This window comes from Vombatus ursinus, unplaced genomic scaffold (assembly GCF_900497805.2).
Source record: "Vombatus ursinus unplaced genomic scaffold, bare-nosed wombat genome assembly UNPS02014819.1, whole genome shotgun sequence".
In the NCBI taxonomy this organism is placed as follows: domain Eukaryota; kingdom Metazoa; phylum Chordata; class Mammalia; order Diprotodontia; family Vombatidae; genus Vombatus; species Vombatus ursinus.
Genome location: NW_020954597.1, coordinates 234,285 through 252,114, shown reverse-complemented (window position 1 = coordinate 252,114; position 17,830 = coordinate 234,285). Strand labels below are relative to the sequence as shown.

Below are 17,830 nucleotides of genomic sequence, written 5' to 3'. Positions count from 1 at the left end.
GAGCTAGACGTCGGGACCGAGGCCGAGCTAGACGTCGGGACCGAGGCTGACGCCGAGGCGGCGAGGGCGGAGTCGGCGGCCCCGGCCACAGGGAGTGCGACGGAGCCGCTACTGAGCCCGGGACAAGTAGCCAGTTATCGGAGGTGGGTGGTGAGGCTGCCGCCGCTGCCAGCCCCCTGAGCCCCCTGAGCGCCCGCCGACTGACTGAATCTCAAAAGGGGGGGGGGGGGGGGGGGGGGGGGCGGGGGGAGGAGGGGGGTGGGGAGGGGGGGGGGGGGGGGGTGCGGCGGCGAGAGAAGAGCGCGTGCGCACTGCTTGCTGGGGCTGCCTGGGAGGCTTCCGGGGGCCGCTGGGCGGAGGAGAGCGGAAGTAGCGCGTGTCCGGCCTTCCAAGCTGTCCTGGGCCCGACCGAACTCTAGCCTTAAGGCGAGAGGAAGAAAACCGGCTTGCTGCGTGTTGATTCGTGCGCCCTCACCCCGCCCCTGCTCCCTTGGGACACGTCTCCCTGCCCATGCTAGCCGAGTCAAGCCCCCGGGCCACACCCCCCAGGCCTGGTCTCGCGACTCCTTGTTACCAGGGGCGGGGCGGAGGGAAACGGCTGGATGTGCCAAGGTCGGGGAAGTAAAATACTAAACTGCAAAATCACCGTAGAACCGAGATCAGAGTTCAAATCCATGTGACCCTGGTCAAGTCATTTAACCTCTGTCTGCCTCACTTTCCTCAGCTGTAAAAGGGGGATAACCCTGCCTCCCGGGGGTCTTGTGGGGGCCAGAGGAGATGATTGTGAAGCATTTAGCAGAGCACCTGGCACCTAGGAAGTGTGATATAGATGTTAGCTATTATTTTTTCTAAATTTTATTTATTTTTAATTTATGATATAAAACAGGCATTTCTACAACACGGAATAAAAAAAGATGACTGCACTTGAAATGCAAATCTATTATGTACAACTTGATATTCCTTTTGAACATATAATAAAGCTATCATGTTAACTCTTTTCCCTTTTTTTCCAACCCCCCCATGGCTACCATTAGACACAGATGTGTGTGTATGTAAAATCATTCTATACGCACTTTTGTTTATCTGTTGTTTCTCTGGATGCAGATAGCTTCTTCCTTCAAAGGTCCTCTGAAGTTAATTTGGGTAGTTATAATAGTCTATTATTATTACAATAGCTATCATTACTTGAAGGAGGCCACTTTAGATAGTCCCTACCTGAGGCGATAAGAACCGGAACTTGGATAATGGCTGTATGTAGGATTATATGCATGGGCTGGATGGGGTGGGGGGTGTGACCTTGAGCCACCTTCTTTAATCCTGTTTCCAAGTCTTGTCAGTTCTATGCTCAGGCTCTCTTCGATCCATCCCATTCTCTTCACTTATTGGGCCACTAAAGACCCTCATCTCCTCTTGACTAGACGGTAGTGGCAGGGGTACTAGGTAGGAAGTTCATCTCTTCCCCCTTTCCAATCCATCCTGCACAGGTCTGGCTATGTTACTCCTCTGCTCAGAAATCTTCAGTGGCTTCTTGCCTCTACCACAAAATGGCCCTTCCAGCCTAGCATTTCATGCCTTCCCCACCCCGGCTTCCAACCTCTCCCTTATTCCTCTTCACACAGTGTCCACCCAGATCGACCCACCAACTATTCCCCAAATTCAGTTCTGTGTCCAGTCTCCTGTCTATGTCTTTTCACATGCTATCTCTCCCACGCCAGGAACGCCTTCCCTCCTCACCTCGGCCTCTTCGAATCCTTGCCCTCCTTCAAAGCTCATCTCTGGCACTACCTCCTCTGGGAAGATTTTCTTGATTTTCCCACCACCCACAGATAACCAGTGCTTTCCTTCAATTCTCTTTATTTTCTTATGTGTACAATGAAAGCCAAGGGCAGCTAGGGGGGGCACTGCAGTGGATGGAGTGCCAGGCCTGGAGTCAGGAAGACTCATTTTCCTGAGTTCAAATCGGACCTCAGACACTAGCAGTGTGACCCTAGGCAGTTGCCTCAGTTTCCTCATCTGTAAAATTAGCTGGAGAAGGAAATGGCAAACCATTCCGGTATCTTTGCTAAGAAAACCCCAAATGGGGTCATGGAGAGTTAGACACAACTGAAAAATAACTGAACACGATGAAAGCATGTCAGTGAATTTCCTTGTAACGTTTTAAGTCTCTGTTCTGTTATAGCTCTGCATTTTAATAAATCAGAAATATACACAGTTTTCTTGGTTTCTTAGAAAGCATTTTAATCTGACCTTTAAAAATAATTCACACATACTCATCATGTTTAGGTTCTGTTTCTCTCCACTACTTTAAAAGAATGGCTTTTCAGTTGTATTCAGTCATGTCTGACTTTTTTTGACCTCACAGACCCAGGGACCGTAGGCCATGGCAGGATACTGGTAAAGATACTGGAATAGTTTGACCTTTCCTTCTCAGGTGGATTAAGGCAGAGGTTAAGTGACTTGTCCAGGGTCACACAGGATTTGAACTCAAGTCTTTGTGATTCCAGGGCCCAGCACTTGCTCCATTGAGCCACCAGCTGTCTCCTCTTTTCAATTGGTCAATGAATATTTATTAAGCACCTTGTATGTGCCTGGTCCAGTGCTAAGTCTGCCCTGGGGATAAAAAGAAAAGACTATCTCTGTCCTCAAGGAACAAAAACAATTATGCACAAAGGGGCCACTAGAGGAGATCTATTGGAAATGAGCAAATCCAGGAAGGTTCCGGGGGAATCTGGCAAGGCATCCTGTGCTTGAAGGAAGCTTGGAGGTAGAGAAGAGGAAGTGTGGGAAAATGCCCAGAGTCGGGAGATGAGCGTCTTGTTCAAGGCACAGCAGGCAGCCAGTGTCACTGGATGAAAGAGCAGGTAGTAGGGGAGTGAGGTGTCAGCAGATTGGAAAGGGAGGAGGGGGCAGGGCATGAAGGGCTTTGAATGCCAAACACAGCATCTTGTATTTGCTCCTGGAGGCGATAGGGAGCCACTGGAGTTGAGTGAGTAGGGGAGTGACATTGTTGGACCTTCCGTTTTAGGAAAATCACTTTGGTGACTGAATGGAGGATAGCCTGGAGTGGGGAAAACCTGGAGGTAGGCAGCCCCCCCAGCAGCTATTGCTGTCAGTCCAGATGTGAGGTGATGAGGGCCTGCACCAGGGTGGGGGCAGAGGCAGAGGAGAAAAGGGGAGTGTTCAAGAGATGTTGCAAAGGTAAAATTGAGAGACTTTGGCAACAGATTGCATGGGGTGGGGTGAGAGAATGAGGAGTTGAGGCTGATACCTACATTGTGAGCCTGGCGGTTCCCTCTACAGTAATATGGAAGTTGGGAGAAAGACAGTGAGTTTGCTTTTGGACATGTTGAACTTCAAGATATTTCTTGGGCTTTTTTCCACCTTGTCAGGGCCCCAAGACCTTTGACACTGGCATACTTGAGGGAACAAGGGAGGACTCAGTGTTGGTGAAGTCATGTTTTGCCTTGTGAAACAGTATTATGACTGTTCAAGTCTCGATGGCTGCTGGGCCTTCCTGAAAATCTTCACCACTTTGCAGCTTAACCCATTGTACTATATTCTCACCCAGGAGGTGTTAGGAGAAAACAAACACCCAGAGACCCCCACTCAGGTAACCAGGTACCCAGAGTGCCCCAAGCCAGGTCTCGCTTGGCTCTGTGTTCGGCTTTTAGAATCTGGCTGCAGGCACCTCACAGAAAGAGGGAGAAGCGGTGGTGTTCCAGGTTGGGATACTGGCAATGGCTAAGTGCTTTGTCCTGCCTTCTTGATAACTCCTTTCTTTTCCTAGAATACAGGCTTTTCCCCAAAAGGATCTATGAGGAGTAGAGAGACAGCCGTCCAATTTTAGGGGAGGAGGGAATAGAGCCAAGAAAATTCTGATCCCCCCCCCCCCAATCACCTTTTCTTTGTCAGACCGTAAGTGGCACTGTGTGCCTTTCTGATGCAGTTATAATGTAGTAATGTAGGTTATAGTCATTTCTATGCATGTCTTAGCCCTTTACTAGCCCTTACACTCCAGAAAGGGATTTTACAGCCTGTCTTCTCCAAACTTTGTATTTTCCCAGGCCTAGAAGCAGGGCTCCTTAGCACTTTGGGGGCCACTGCACATGGCTCAGCCTTGGTGCTATCCCTCCCTCAAGCATTGTCTTCCTCTCGAAGGCTGGGCAGGGATGCCCGATGGATTTGGGGCAAGAACTGAACTGCACTGGCTTGGCTCCCCCACCTCCACTTTGAGGAAGGGCCTGGACCAGTCATGGTTCATTTTCTGGACTTTGCCCCCGTGCTTTAGTTGCCTTCTCTTATTAGGGGGAAAGAATAAGTATTTATTAGGTTATCTACCATGTGGCAGGCCCTGTGCCAAGCATTTTTACAAATGTAATTTTATTTGGTCCTCCCAGCCCTGAGAGGTAGGTTCTAATATTATCTGCCCCCCCATTTTGCACAGGAGAAAACCAAGACAGAGGTAAAATGACTTGCCGAGGGTCACACTGCTAGAAAACTTCTGAGGCCACATTTGAATTCAGGTCTTCCGAACTCTAGGACTAGTGCTCTGTCCACTCTGCCACTAATTGCCTCTAGTGAGTGCCATTGGTGAGTTCCTCCTGAAGATTCCATTTTGAGGAAGGGCCCAGACTAGCCATCCTTGGTTCTCTGAACTGCACCACCATACCCTGGTGGGTATGTGCCTTCAGCCCTCCCCACCTCTTTTATGTGCTGTCTTCCCTTGTCTGACAGCCCCTCACTATATCCCCAGCACCTGGCACACGGTAAGGACTTAGTGTTTGTTGACATGACCTCTCTATTACAGAGGTGACTTGCTTACTCTGGGCTAACGCGGTGAGATGCTACTCCTTTTCATAGCTTTTGGACTCTTACAATGACCCTGAGAGGCAGGGGGTCTTATCAGCCCCATTTTACTGATGAGGAAACTGATGCTCAAAAAAGTTAACTGGCTCGATTAGGGTGGAGCTTTGAAGGAAACTTCTGGGTTCCACATCAGTATTCAGGCTTGGGCTCCTGCTCTAGGTAGCAGGTTTGAGGCATTTTCTTAGAATGTGGAACCAGTAACCATCATGTGTTTGTTTCCCACCATTGGTGCCTGAAGCAGCTATTGCTGGTACGGCCCTTTGAGTGTTTCCAGCTCTTTGCTTTGTGGAATCATCTTTCATTGGCATCTTTTGTGCTGGTCTCTTTCGTTCTGAATTTAGGATATTAGAAGGCCAGTTTGTATTACAAAATGAACTGTAGCTTATAACAAAATCAGGACTGCTTTGCCCCTAGGCCAAACACTGACTTGCTAACTATCTCCTGGACGTTTCAAACTCCCGGTCTTTCCTCTGTTTCTGTCGAGTCACTCAAGTTCACAACCTTCCAGATCTCGACTCCTCTGTTCTCAGTAATCCCACATTTATCAGTTGCTAAGTCTTGTTCATTCTACTTCCACAGCCTTTCCTACATCTATCCTCTTCTTTTCCTTCCATCCTCATCACTTCTTTCCTAGACTGTTGCAACCACCTCCTAATTAGTCTCCATGACTCCACTCTCTCCCCTTTCCAATCTATCTTCCACATAGCTGCCAACATGATATCCCCCTGCTCAGTAACCTCCAGTGGCACCCTATTTCTTTTCTTTTCTTTTTTTTAAATTTATTTATTTTGGTGAGGGCAACTGGGGTTAAGTGACTTGCCCAGAGTCACACAGCTAGTGAGTGTTATGTGTCTGAGGCCGGATTTGAACTCAGGTCCTCCTGACTCTAGGGCTGGTGCTTTATCTACTGCCCCACCTAGCTGCCCAAGCACCTTATTTCTTGTAGGATTAACTGTTAACTCTTCTGTTGATCACTGAAACCCCTTCACAACCTAGCTCCAATCTACTTTTTAAGTCTTATACATTATTCCCTTTCACACATTCTATAATCCATCCCCTCTCTCATCCCTGCCTTTGCACAGCCTATTTGTCCCCCATGCATTCCTTCCTCATGTTTGCCTCTTAGAATACCTAATTTCCTTGAAAACTCAATTCTGGTACCAACTCCTATGGGAAGACCTTCTTGATCTTTCCTCCACCAGGCCTCTCCTGATTCTCTCTCTTGCGCGCGCACACACACACACACACACACACACACACACACACACACACTCTGTCTCTCTCTCTCTGTCACACACACACACACACACACACACACACATATCCTACCCCTGCTAGTCCTTCCCTTCACTGAACTATAAGCTCTTTGAGGGGATGGTTTCATTTTTGTCTTTATACCTCCAATGCCCAGCATATAGCAAGTGCCTTTCTTTTTTACATTTATAGATATGTAAAAGAAGCAAAAGAAGCAACCAAGAAAGGAAATCTAGAAGAAGCCCTTAAACTTTTCTGTTTAGCAAAAGATATTTTTCCCAGTGACAAGGTTCTGAGCCGAATCCAGATACTACAGGAAGCCCTGGAAGAGCTGTCAGTGGAAGGAGATGATGAATTTGTTGAAGTGTGCAACAGTGGTCTGATGCTGTATCGAGAACTACACGATCGACTTTTTGAGCACCAGAAAGAAGGTGTGGCTTTTCTCTATAGCCTGTATAAAGACAGAAGGAAAGGTGGCATATTGGCAGATGATATGGGATTGGGGAAGACTATTCAGATTATTGCTTTCCTTTCTGCTATGTTTGATGCTGAACTTGTGAGGTGTGTCCTGCTGATCATGCCTACCAGCCTTATCAGCACGTGGATCAAAGAATTTGCTAAGTGGACCCCAGGAATGAGAATTGCCACCTTTCACGGTTCTAGCAAGAAGGAACGTACCAGAAATCTACACAGGATTCAGAGGAAGAATGGGGTAGCTGTTACAACGTACCAAATGTTGATTAACAATTGGCAGCAACTTTCCCAATTGGATGGAAACGAGTTTGTCTGGGACTATCTCATACTTGACGAAGCCCATAAAATTAAAAGCTCTTCTACTAAGTCATCAATTGCTGCCCGGGCTATCCCTGTGAAAAATCGCATCCTCCTGACAGGAACCCCAATTCAGAATAACTTGTACGAGCTGTGGTCCCTCTTTGATTTTGCTTGTCAGGGATCCTTGCTAGGAACATCTAAAACCTTTAAAATGGAATATGAAAATCCTATTACTAGGGCCAGGGAGAAAGATGCTACTTTAGGAGAGAAGGCCCTGGGGTTGAAAATATCTGAAAACTTAATGACACTTATAAAACCATATTTTCTCAGGAGGACTAAAGAAGATGTACAGAAGAGAAGTGCCAATAAACCCCAAAGCAATCTTCCAGAAAAGAATCCAGGTGGTGACATTGTCTGTGAAATCCCTTCCCTTTCCAGGAAAAATGAGTTAATTATTTGGGTATATTTAGTACCTTTGCAAGAAGAAATATATAGGAAATTTGTATCCCTAAACCACATCAAACAGTTGTTAGTGGAAACACGTTCACCTTTGGCTGAGCTGACTGTCTTAAAGAAGCTGTGTGATCACCCGAGGTTACTGTCAGCGCGGGCCTGCAGTTTGTTAGGTTTCAAAGAAGGCAACTTCTCTGGTGGAGATGAAAGTGAAGTCGCTCATTCAGATATCCAGATTGATCAAGTGCCTCATGAATCCCTAATGCAAGAATCGGGGAAAGTGATATTCCTTATGGCATTGCTTAAGAGATTACAAGATGAAGGACATCAGACTCTGGTGTTTTCCCAGTCCACAAAACTTCTAGACATCATAGAGCACCTTTTAAAGAAAGAGAATTTCGAGACTTTGCGTATTGATGGAACTGTTACTCCTCTTTCAGAAAGACAGAGGCGAATTGACTTATTTCAACGGAATCAGGGTGTCTCTGTTTTTCTCCTTACTTCCCAAGTAGGTGGAGTAGGTCTCACTTTAACTGCAGCAACTAGAGTGGTCATTTTTGATCCTAGCTGGAATCCTGCAACTGATGCACAAGCTGTAGATCGAGTTTACAGAATCGGGCAAAAAGAAAATGTTGTGGTTTATAGGCTGATCACCTGTGGGACAGTGGAGGAGAAAATATATAGAAGACAGGTTTTCAAGGACTCGTTAATAAGACAAACAACCGGGGATCAAAAAAACCCCATTCGATATTTTAGCAAGCAAGAATTACGAGAGCTCTTTACGATAGGGGACTTTCGGAGTTCTGCAACACAGTTGCAACTGCATTCTTTGCATGCTGGTCACAGAAAGACCGATAAGAAATTGGAGGAACATATTGCTTACCTACACACTTTGGGAATAGCAGGAATCTCTGACCACGATTTGATGTTCACACGTGATGTGTCTGTTCACGAAGAGTCTGAGGTAGGGGAATCTCAGTATGTTCAAGAAAGGGTTCAAAAGGCTCAACTCCTAGTCGAATTAGAGTCTCAGAATAACGAGCTCTTACTGACCAATGCAAGAGCTGGAGTTGAGGAAACCTGGCTGAAAGAACCTGCATCTTCCAAACCAAAGAAAAAATACTCTGAACTGAATGTTGCACGTCATCCTTCACCGCCTATAATTGTTGATCTTACACAAGAAGAGTCTGTCCATTCTGGAATGGCAAATTTAAGTATTGTTGAAGACAGTGAGGCATACTATCTCTCTGCCATGAATGTAGATGTGTCTGTAAAACAATCTGATCTTCGTTTATCAGAACACAAAATTGATGATGAATTTATAACTACTTTTTCCAATGAAGAGTGCCAGGAAATGGAAATATCAAAGACCAATAATCCTGATGATAGTCAAGTTTTACCAGATAACACTCAGGAAAGTATAAAGCAGTTAGCTCATGAAACAGCAAAAGCTGATCTTGAACCAAATCCAGATCAACTAACAAATTCAGAGATTTTGCTGGAATCTTCCATCTTGCTTATAAGTCCAGAGAAGTCTATGGAATTGGGTACTTCTCTCATTAGCGTAGTAGGGGATTTGTCAGCAGACCCAAGTGCAATGGAGAATTCTGGACCAAACGAGGACAAGTTAGGAAAAGAATCCTTAGCTTCTTCACTGCAAGATGCTGATGATTTCAATCTTTTCTTGGAAGATTCTCTAGAGAGTGGACAGAACCTTTCCAAGCAGTCTTTGGAGCCCATGGAAAGGGAGAACAGCATGTGGGATTTAGTACCTAATCCTAGGGGGCAGAGCAGCTTTGAGGATCCACAGCTTGGTCAAGAAAGCGAACTGGAGAACGAAATAGCTCCTGTGAAAACGAGATACACGATGAGGAGGATTGTTTCAGATGATGAAGATGATTTTGTGACAGAAGGAATGTTACCCCCTTTCCCAAACCCAGTACTGACACAATTTAGCTCAACTCCCAAAAGCAACAGATCCCAATCTGAATTGTTTTTATTTGAAATAGGGAGTGGTGGAAATAGTTCTGCAATTTCTAGAAGATCCCTGGCTTCACGGAGATCACTTATTAATGTGATTTTAGACCATGTTGAAGATATGGAAGAAGATGCCAGTGGGCAAAAGGGTACCGACAAGCATTTAGAAGCAGCGGCAGCAGAGTATACTCAAGAGTCTGAACACTCAGAAGAGGAACCTGCAGAAGAAACTTCACTGACCCCAAGCGAGCCCTGCTCTTTGTCTGTGTCTTGCTCAGACTTAGCGCAGAGTGCATCTGGTCAAGATTCACAAGAGACCACTGCACACAACCCCAGTTCAGCTCCCATGACAGATGAGTATGAGGCTCTTGTCAGGTGTGGAAAGGAACTGAAAGAGAGCGGGAAAATACAGGAAGCACTCAACTGTCTTCTTAAAGCCCTCGATATAAAAAGTACGGATCCTGAAGTCATGCTCCTGACTTTAAGTTTATATAAGCAACTTAATCAAACTTGAGAACATGGTTTGTTTGCTGTGCTTTACAATCCCCTGAAGGGTTATCTATGCTTACTTTTCTAATTCAGTTTCTCCTAATTTAAGATGATTGCTTTGAATAAAGGATAGCTTCTAGCATGTTTAGGATGACAAACACGTTTATGTTCCCCCCCCCCCTTTATTTTTTAGTGAACATTTATTACTCCCATCAAGACTGGGCTGGGGGATTGAGATTTTTTGCTGACTTTTGTTCTTGTCTGTTTTGCTGCTGGGACAGTCCATATGGGACAATATTGTTTTTTAAAAGGTTCTTTTAAGTTTACAAGCCAATTGACTCTGTTCTGAAAAACCTCCTCGGGGATTTGTACTCTAGTTGGAAAAATTAAAGTGAATTTAATTCAAATTAAATGTTATGTTCTCTTTGAAATTGATGCTGTTGGTAAGTGCATATGAAAGCAGCTTCTCAGCGGCATCAAAGGCTGTAATTCTAAATGGGACTGGCCACTGCTATTGCTTCACTCATTTTTGATTTGTTCAGTTTATCCTGAGGACGAAAGGAACTGACATGTAGAGCGCTGTTTACTTCTGGTAAACCTAACAATCTCAAGCTTAAAACTGGACTAAGACCTCGTATAAACAGTAGCTCTCGTTAGGAATTTTATGCCTTGGGGTTGTCTTGAGATCAGCACTTTCTGCACTTGTTCAGACCCCAGCCTCTTCTTTCCCAGAACACATCTCCTTGGACATGGGGCCATTCCAGGGTTCGTCTCTTCTACCTACTGCAGCCTATTCTGCTCACAGAAAGGCTTTGATCACAAAGCCTTCACAGTCCTCTGCCCCCATACAAAGGAGGTGGCTGGGGGAAGTGAATCTTAGAAGATACGATTGTTCCCCTTCACTCAGCAAAATCATTCAGCTTGACACCTAGCTCACTCCTCACATCCAGAAGAGCCACTCTCAGGATCAAAGTTGGAGGGAACCTCAGTTGAATTCAACAGGCTGAGTGAGGGTCAGTGACTTGTCAACCTGGGTTCACTGCAGCTAGTTAAGCATCTGAGGTAGGATTCAAATCTGGGTTGTCTTGACTCCTGAGTCTGGCACTCTGCCCACTCTACCACCCCACTCCTTGTGCTCCTCTTAGGAAGAGGCATTTTTCCATGTTGTTCTTCCCTCGCCTACTGGCTCTAGACTGTGGCTAAGAGTGAGCACTTTCATTTGCATATAGTAATTGGAATTAATATTCTAAGGTAGTCAGTCATCCCTGGGCTCAATCGTTGCGTCAGTTTCCTGGAAACATTTCTGCAAAAGGCCTATGTATATTTCTTGCATAGAACAGAATACTTAAAAGAAGATTTTTGAACTTATTTACAAGTATATGTCCCTGATATTTAGAGCGTCCACCATATACATGTCGATTTGGAATATGAATGTAGAACTGTATGTCAGGATACTTGTTTGTCCCTGTTCTCTCAGGAGGAGGGAGATATCCTCAGATCACACTCAAAGCCGTCTTGACTTCTACGTTCTTTCCCTCAACTCCAACTTTGCCCCCTCAAAACAATCTTCAGTTACCAGCCATTGCTCCCATAGAGAGGTAGCCTTTGAAAAAAGTGTAATTGCTTATTGAAGTCAGCAGGCGCACAGGTTTGGGGAGTTGCTGAGACTGCTTTACTTTAATGTCTGCTGATTGGATGGCCCTATATGAGTTACAAATACGACTGGGCTGGTGACAGCTGACAGTTACTTTTAAATGAAAGTATCTGGTACAGAAACTTGTGTTTCTGTAGCATGATGGGAGTTAAAAGGGAGAATGACTAGGGGCCTGAAGGATGGTAGCCAGAACACCGTTGACTTGGCCTGCATCTCGGGTTCTTGGCCTTTGTCCAGGCTGGGGAGATTGCTTGGACCACTAACCCCTCAGTACATTTTGCTGGCGCCATCATTTGCAGCCTGTAAAAGGCCTTTTCCTTGCCAAGTGACCAGTCTTGGGGCCCAGGGAACAGCTGAAGAAACACTTTCAGTGAGAGTGAGGAATGGGTGCAATCTCAATTTTACAAGGGAAGATGTTTGTTGGGGGTGGGATGTTAGGAAACGCTAGGTTTAAGAAAACATTTGTCAGATGTGAAGGCAGCTAAATTGCTTGGCCTGCCATGGTCCTTTTCTGTTCCCCCAGCCCACTCCTTGTGACTTTTGGGCCAGCTTTTTGGCCTCCCAACTTAATCAACACACATAGAATTAGAACCTGGATAAGAAGCCCAGCTCTGCAGTTTACTGGGTCTGTGACCTTGGGCACATTACATAACTTCTCTGAGGCTCGGTGGCCTCTAAAATGAGAGCTAGATAAGATGACCTCTAAGACCCCTTTCAACTCTAGGGCCTATTGTTGTTTTTCAGTTGTGTCTAATTCTCCATGACCCCATTTGGGGTTTTCTTGGCAAAGATACTGCAGTGATTTACCGTTTCCTTCTCCAGCTCGTTTTATAGATGAGAAAACTGAGGCCAACAGGGTGGAGTGACTTGGCCAGGGTCACACAGCAAGTACGTGTCAGAGGGCAGATTTGAACTCAGGAAGATGGAGTCTTCAGGCCCAGCCCTCTATCTACTGCAGCACCACCTAGCTGTCCCTATAGGAGTGGCTATTATGTTGCCCAGACCTACATTCTAGGCATGGGTGAAATAATTCACACTTAATGTGGTGTTCCCTTTCCCCACAAGCCCTGTGAGGTAAGTAGCAAAATCACTGTTGTTCCCATGTGCCAGATAAGCAAACAAGCTCCAAACAATGAAGCAATCTGTCTGAGTGTGAAAACAAGAGAGTTCAGAACCACAGCTCTGACTTCCACTCTCCACTCTACCACATGCTGCCTCTAACTGAAGAGAGCAGAATGTGTGGCCCATGCCGCCCCCTCCGCAGTGTCTGAATTAGGGTATAGATAAGTAAGAAGCTTGAAGGGAGGGACTGACTAGCTTGGCTTGGTATCCCCAGGACCTGGCACACAGTAGGGGCTCAGGAAATGCTTTCACTCTCTACATATCTTGAACTACATAAATGACCTCCAAGGTCACTTCCAACTCTTCAGTCTGAAATCGGCTGTGTTACCAAAGATGACTTATATACGAGCAATGGTATTAAACACACACACACACACACACACACACACACACACACCCTACACTTCCAACTTTGAAAGGTCTTGGAATTCAACCCGTCTATACAGGGATCCTCTGTCCCTCTCCTTGTAGAACTGGGAATAGGGCTCTTCTTTCCCAAGGGGTTCTGCTCTGCTGTGATGGCAAGAACCTACACAGGTCAAATAACACCCATCAAGATGTCAAGAGCTGTGGAGGCAGCTGCTGTCTGCACGTGGGGAGGAGCAGCACTGGTTCCGTACTCCCTCTCCCCCTCCCTGGCCTTTGGTCAACCTGGGAGAATGTGGTAAAGTAATCTGCTGGGAGGCAGTGAACTCGTCCCTTGGAAGACCTCAAAAAGACAATGGGTTTTGGGTAGTAGCCAACAGCACCTTCTGACGTTTCTGTTCATTCATTGGTCCTTTTAACAAATCCTTACCTCGTTGGCCTGGGAGCAGGAGGCTGCCTAGTGTGTTCATGGCACTGCCAGGCCTAGCTCTGACTTCTTTGCCAGCTTCTTCATCTTTAAAATGCCGCACACAGATGCTGTGAAAATAAGGAAGGGTTGGTCAGCACCCTTGGAAAAAAGTTACACTCTACCTATGTAAAGTACACTACTATTTTTGTGCAAGTGGACAGGTGAGATGGTTAAAAATAAGAAAATACTGCCCTTGAGTTTACGATTTAGATTGGATTCGACAAGCACTTACTAAGATTTACCAATTCTAGAGCACCTACTGTGTGCCAGGCACTGTGCTAAGTAAGCACTTTACAATTATCTCATTTGATCCTCACAACGGTCCTGGGAGGTAGGTGCTATCATCCCCATTTTACAGAGGAAGAAACTGAGGCGGAGGTGAAGTGAGTGCCACAGTGACCCCCACCGTCTCTAACATCTAAGTCCCACAACTAACAAGTGTCTGAGGCCAGATTTGAACTCAGGTCTTCCTGCCACCAGGCCCAGTGCCCTATCCACTATGCCACCTGGCTCCTAATACATGCAAAGACAGGTACTAGATCCTGAAGGTACAAAGACAAAAAACCAAAACAAAAAACAGTCCCTGTCTTCAAGGAACTTACATTCTACGCCAACATATAAACAGATAATTAAGTACAATATTCATTTGAGGAGTAAGCAAGCCCTAATAAACTAGGGGCATTAGGAAAGATGTCTTACAGGAGGCAGCATTTGAGGAGGGACAGCATCCCGGGCAGGAGTGACTGCCTGAGCAAAGGTACAGAGGTGGGAGATGGGATGGTGAGATCAGGGACTGAGGATGATTTGGGCAGGAACTTAGAGTGTGTGAAGAGATGCAACATCACGGCTGGGGATTCAAGGGTAGAGGACAACAAAGGGTTGAATAGGGCCAAGGTTGCACAGGGAGAAAAATGAGGCAGGCGTGATAGAGCGGGAGAGATGGAAGGGGGCAAGTGCCTGGAGGATGACAGAAGTTGTGGTCAGAATGGCTACATCCTGGAGGAAGGGCATGGGGAGATCTAAGGTATGAATGGCCCCTGGGCGTGAAGATCTTAAGAGCTGAGGTTTTATGAACTAGGTAGGCCTCGGGATTTGAGGAGCTGGCAATCTTTCCGAGGTAGAAGAGCAGATGTTTGCCATCGGTGACTTCCTTAAGGAAAAGGTGAATGGCTTAGGGGCTGATGAGGGCTGACTTCACTAGGATATGGATAGTCAGTCAGCAGAGGGAGCTTCTGGAAGTGGAGTGATCAACAAGGAGTCAGCCTACTTTTCCTTCTGGCCCAAAATGTTCAGGGACGTTGAGTACTGGCGGGAGATGGAGTGTCTTGCAGGGTTGCAGGGTTGGGGGCGGAGGGAGGTTTCTTTTAAGTTCGGGAAGATGGCAAAGACAAAGTGAAGTTTGTTAATAACAGAATGAGCATTTCAGAAGACACAAAGGAAGTGTGGGGGAGGGGAAAGCAGGATGTGGCTGAGGTGGATGGGGATGAAAGAGTGAGGATAAATAGAAAGGAGAAAGGAGTTTTCCCCTAGGTAGTCTAGGACGAAATCACAGAGGACAGACGTACCAGTTTACTGGGGCTCCCACACTCTGCAAGGGAGGTGCTAGTATTACAGTTGGGGAAACTGAGGCAGGCAATTAGTGAGTCAAGTGACTTGCCCAGGATCACACAGATAGGTGGTGTCTGAGGCTGCATATGAACACAGGTCTTCCTGACTCCAGGCCCAGCCCTCTGTGTACTGTGGTGACAGATGGCAGCATCACTACGTTTCTCAGACACCAGGGAAAAAGAGAGATAGGGCCACTACATTGTGCTGAGGAATTTATGCCTTTCTCGGAAGGTCTGCTGGTTTGGGGGAATGTGATGGAGCTAAACAGGGCTTCTGGGCCTAGCAGTAGGTCCAACTTTCTAAATCTTTCCTTAGTGGAAGGTTCTTAGTGAGGAAAGAAGACCTGAGGCTGTAACATTGCTGCAGTGACTCCGGGAAGCCTAGGCAGAAACAAATCTGTTCATCTCTTAACCCTCTGTCTAAGACTGAGCCGAGCTGATACCTTATTGCTACCGAAATTGTGTCAGAGCCTATTTATCTGGGAATGGCATCGGAAAATTCGCTAGAGTAGAACTGCTTTTCTCACACCTGTCCCCTCGTCTCCACTGACAGTCATCACTTCTTGCCCAGATTACTAGAATGACTTCTGAACGTGTCCCACTCCTTCCAGGTCATCTTTCACCCAGCACTAAGGTAATCTGCCTAATGCTCGCATCAGACCATGACACTCCCCAGCTCAAAACCCTTCCATGGCTCCCTAGTGCCTACACAATAAACTCCTTAGCCTGATGTGTAGGGCCTTCCACAAGTTGGCCCCAACTTACCGTTACTTGATGACCGACCTTCGTGGACTACAATCAAACTCAACTTGTCCAGTCCCTTCTTCTGTTTCCTTGCAGGAAGCTCTGCCTAATGAAATCTTTTTTTTTTCCCAAGGTCCAGCTCAGATGCCACTTCCTATTCAAAGCCTTTCCAGACCATTCCCTCCTCCCATTTCCCTAGAACTTTTGTCTGGATTGTTCCATTCTACTGCCTGTTATACCTTCCTACCCCTCGTTATATGGCAAGTTCCAGAACTAGAAAGGCCCCTAGAAATCATCTTGTCCAGTGTCCTCATTTTGCAATTGAAATAAAAGCGACTTGCCTAAGGTCACACAGGTGGTAAGTAGCAGAGCTGGGCCTGGAGCTAAGGTCCTCCCACCCCAAATCTGGTGCTTGTCTCACTAAAACCCACTTGAGGGCAGGGAGGCCCACCAGTTAAGCAGCGTGCCTGAATTCGCTTGAGAGGCACCGACAGATGATTCAGCCTGTGTCATGTGCAAACAATGCATCCAGACCCTGGCAGCTTCCAAAGTCATCTTCCTAAAGCACAGACTGGATGGTGTCAAGCCGCCCTCCCCATTTAACAAATTCCATTAGCTCCCCATCACTTCTAGGATTAAATGTAAAATCTCATCGTCATTCAAAGTACTGAAACCTGGCCCCTTCCTACCTTTCTATGCACTCTGCGATCCAGTGAATCCCAACTGCAGAATTTCCATGGGCCATCCTCCAAGCCTGGAACTCTTACTTCTGCCTCGAGGCTTCCTTCCCATCTGTTACAGGTCCCTCTTCTGCAAACTTTTCCCCAGCCCCTTTAATGCTAAGGCCCTCTCCCTGTTGATCACCTCCAGTTTAGCCTGTGTAGCTCATTAGTACATGGTTGTTTGCATGACGACTCCTCCATTAGACTGGGGGCACCTTGAGGGCAGGGACTGGCTTCTTTTTGTCCTCAGTGCTTAGCACACAGTGGGTGTTTAATCAATGCTGATTGACTTAACAGGTAGAAAGTGAGTCCTCTACCACTGGTACCTTACAATGTTAGGAGAAAGCGAGGAAGGCCTCATATTGGGTGGAATCTTTGTAGCAAATTTATGGTAAGTCGTGAATGAATAAGAGATGCAGAGGATAGAGGGATTATTTTCTGCATCATTAGAGGGATCTTCTGAATTGACAAGATCATAGATCCTGTTTCACGGGCTGCCAAGTAATTTACCTAGTGGCCTTCTCTGTACTTAGTTAGGTGGCAGGGTCTGTTGGTGAGCCCTAAAGGGGCTTTACAGAAAAATCAGGTCTTTTTATTAGGTGTCTAAGGGAGATGCTCCAGCTGGAGATATCCAAGGTAGTGGGAGGCACGGACAAGAGTAGGGTACAAGAGCAGCAGCGTGACTACCTCACAGTAGAGCTCCACAGGGAGCATAGGGCCTTGGGATTAATGGCCTTCGGGCTGTAGCAGGAAGAAAGTGACCACAATGGTCTGACATGGAGGCAACTCCTGCTGTTCCCTTCTGTTCTGGGGGCACAGCAGCTAGTCCAGCTTGGGGGCACGGTTGCTAGCTCAGATCAGAGGGCTCTTTGGGAGCAGCTCCTGGAGCGCAGCTGACTAGCCATTTCAGTGAAGGTCACAAGCAGGGAGGTGGAAGCTGCTGGACATAAAAGAGCTAGTAGAGGTTCTAGAGACAGAGCAAGACAAGAGTGGGGGAAACACCAGGAAAAAGAAGGAACGTGGCTCGGGAACAGACAGCATAATGTCCTAGGCACAAGGGCCTACCCCGAAGCTTGCCCAGCCCAGGAGAATCTGCAAGGCAGAGCTCATGCTCCACTCACCATGGAGGGGGGGGGGCGAGGGAACAAGCATTTCTATAGCTTGTTATTATAGTATATAACTATTATTTCATTAGTCCTCACAACAACCCTGGGAGATAGGTGCTGTTATTATCCCCATTTGACAGTTGAGAAAACTGAGGCATGCAAGGGTTAAGTGACTTGCCCAGGTTCATACAGCTAGAGTGTCTGAGGCTGAATTTGAACTTAGGGCT

At 46.5% G+C, this 17,830-nt stretch overlaps 1 protein-coding gene and 1 long non-coding RNA gene across 2 annotated transcripts; one reads left to right on the top strand and one right to left on the bottom strand.

Moving 5' to 3' along the window:
- Positions 1-41: 41 nt before the first annotated feature.
- ERCC6L (ERCC excision repair 6 like, spindle assembly checkpoint helicase) lies at positions 42-10,228 on the top strand. Its single transcript, XM_027836764.1, has 2 exons — positions 42-143; positions 6,313-10,228. The coding sequence occupies exon 2, from the start codon at positions 6,503-6,505 to the stop codon at positions 9,836-9,838; it is 3,336 nt and encodes a 1,111-aa protein (XP_027692565.1). The 5' UTR covers positions 42-143; positions 6,313-6,502; the 3' UTR covers positions 9,839-10,228.
- On the bottom strand, positions 9,108-17,736 carry LOC114023978. Its single transcript, XR_003566854.1, has 3 exons — positions 16,465-17,736; positions 13,386-13,492; positions 9,108-9,194 (listed from the first exon to the last, which is right to left on the bottom strand). It is a non-coding gene; the product is annotated as an uncharacterized LOC114023978 (long non-coding RNA).
- Positions 17,737-17,830: the final 94 nt, after the last annotated feature.

Bases quoted from the DNA above. Each gene is read 5' to 3' on its own strand.
- ERCC6L (XM_027836764.1), top strand. From the start codon at position 6,503: ATGCTGTATCGAGAACTACACGATCGACTTTTTGAGCACCAGAAAGAA.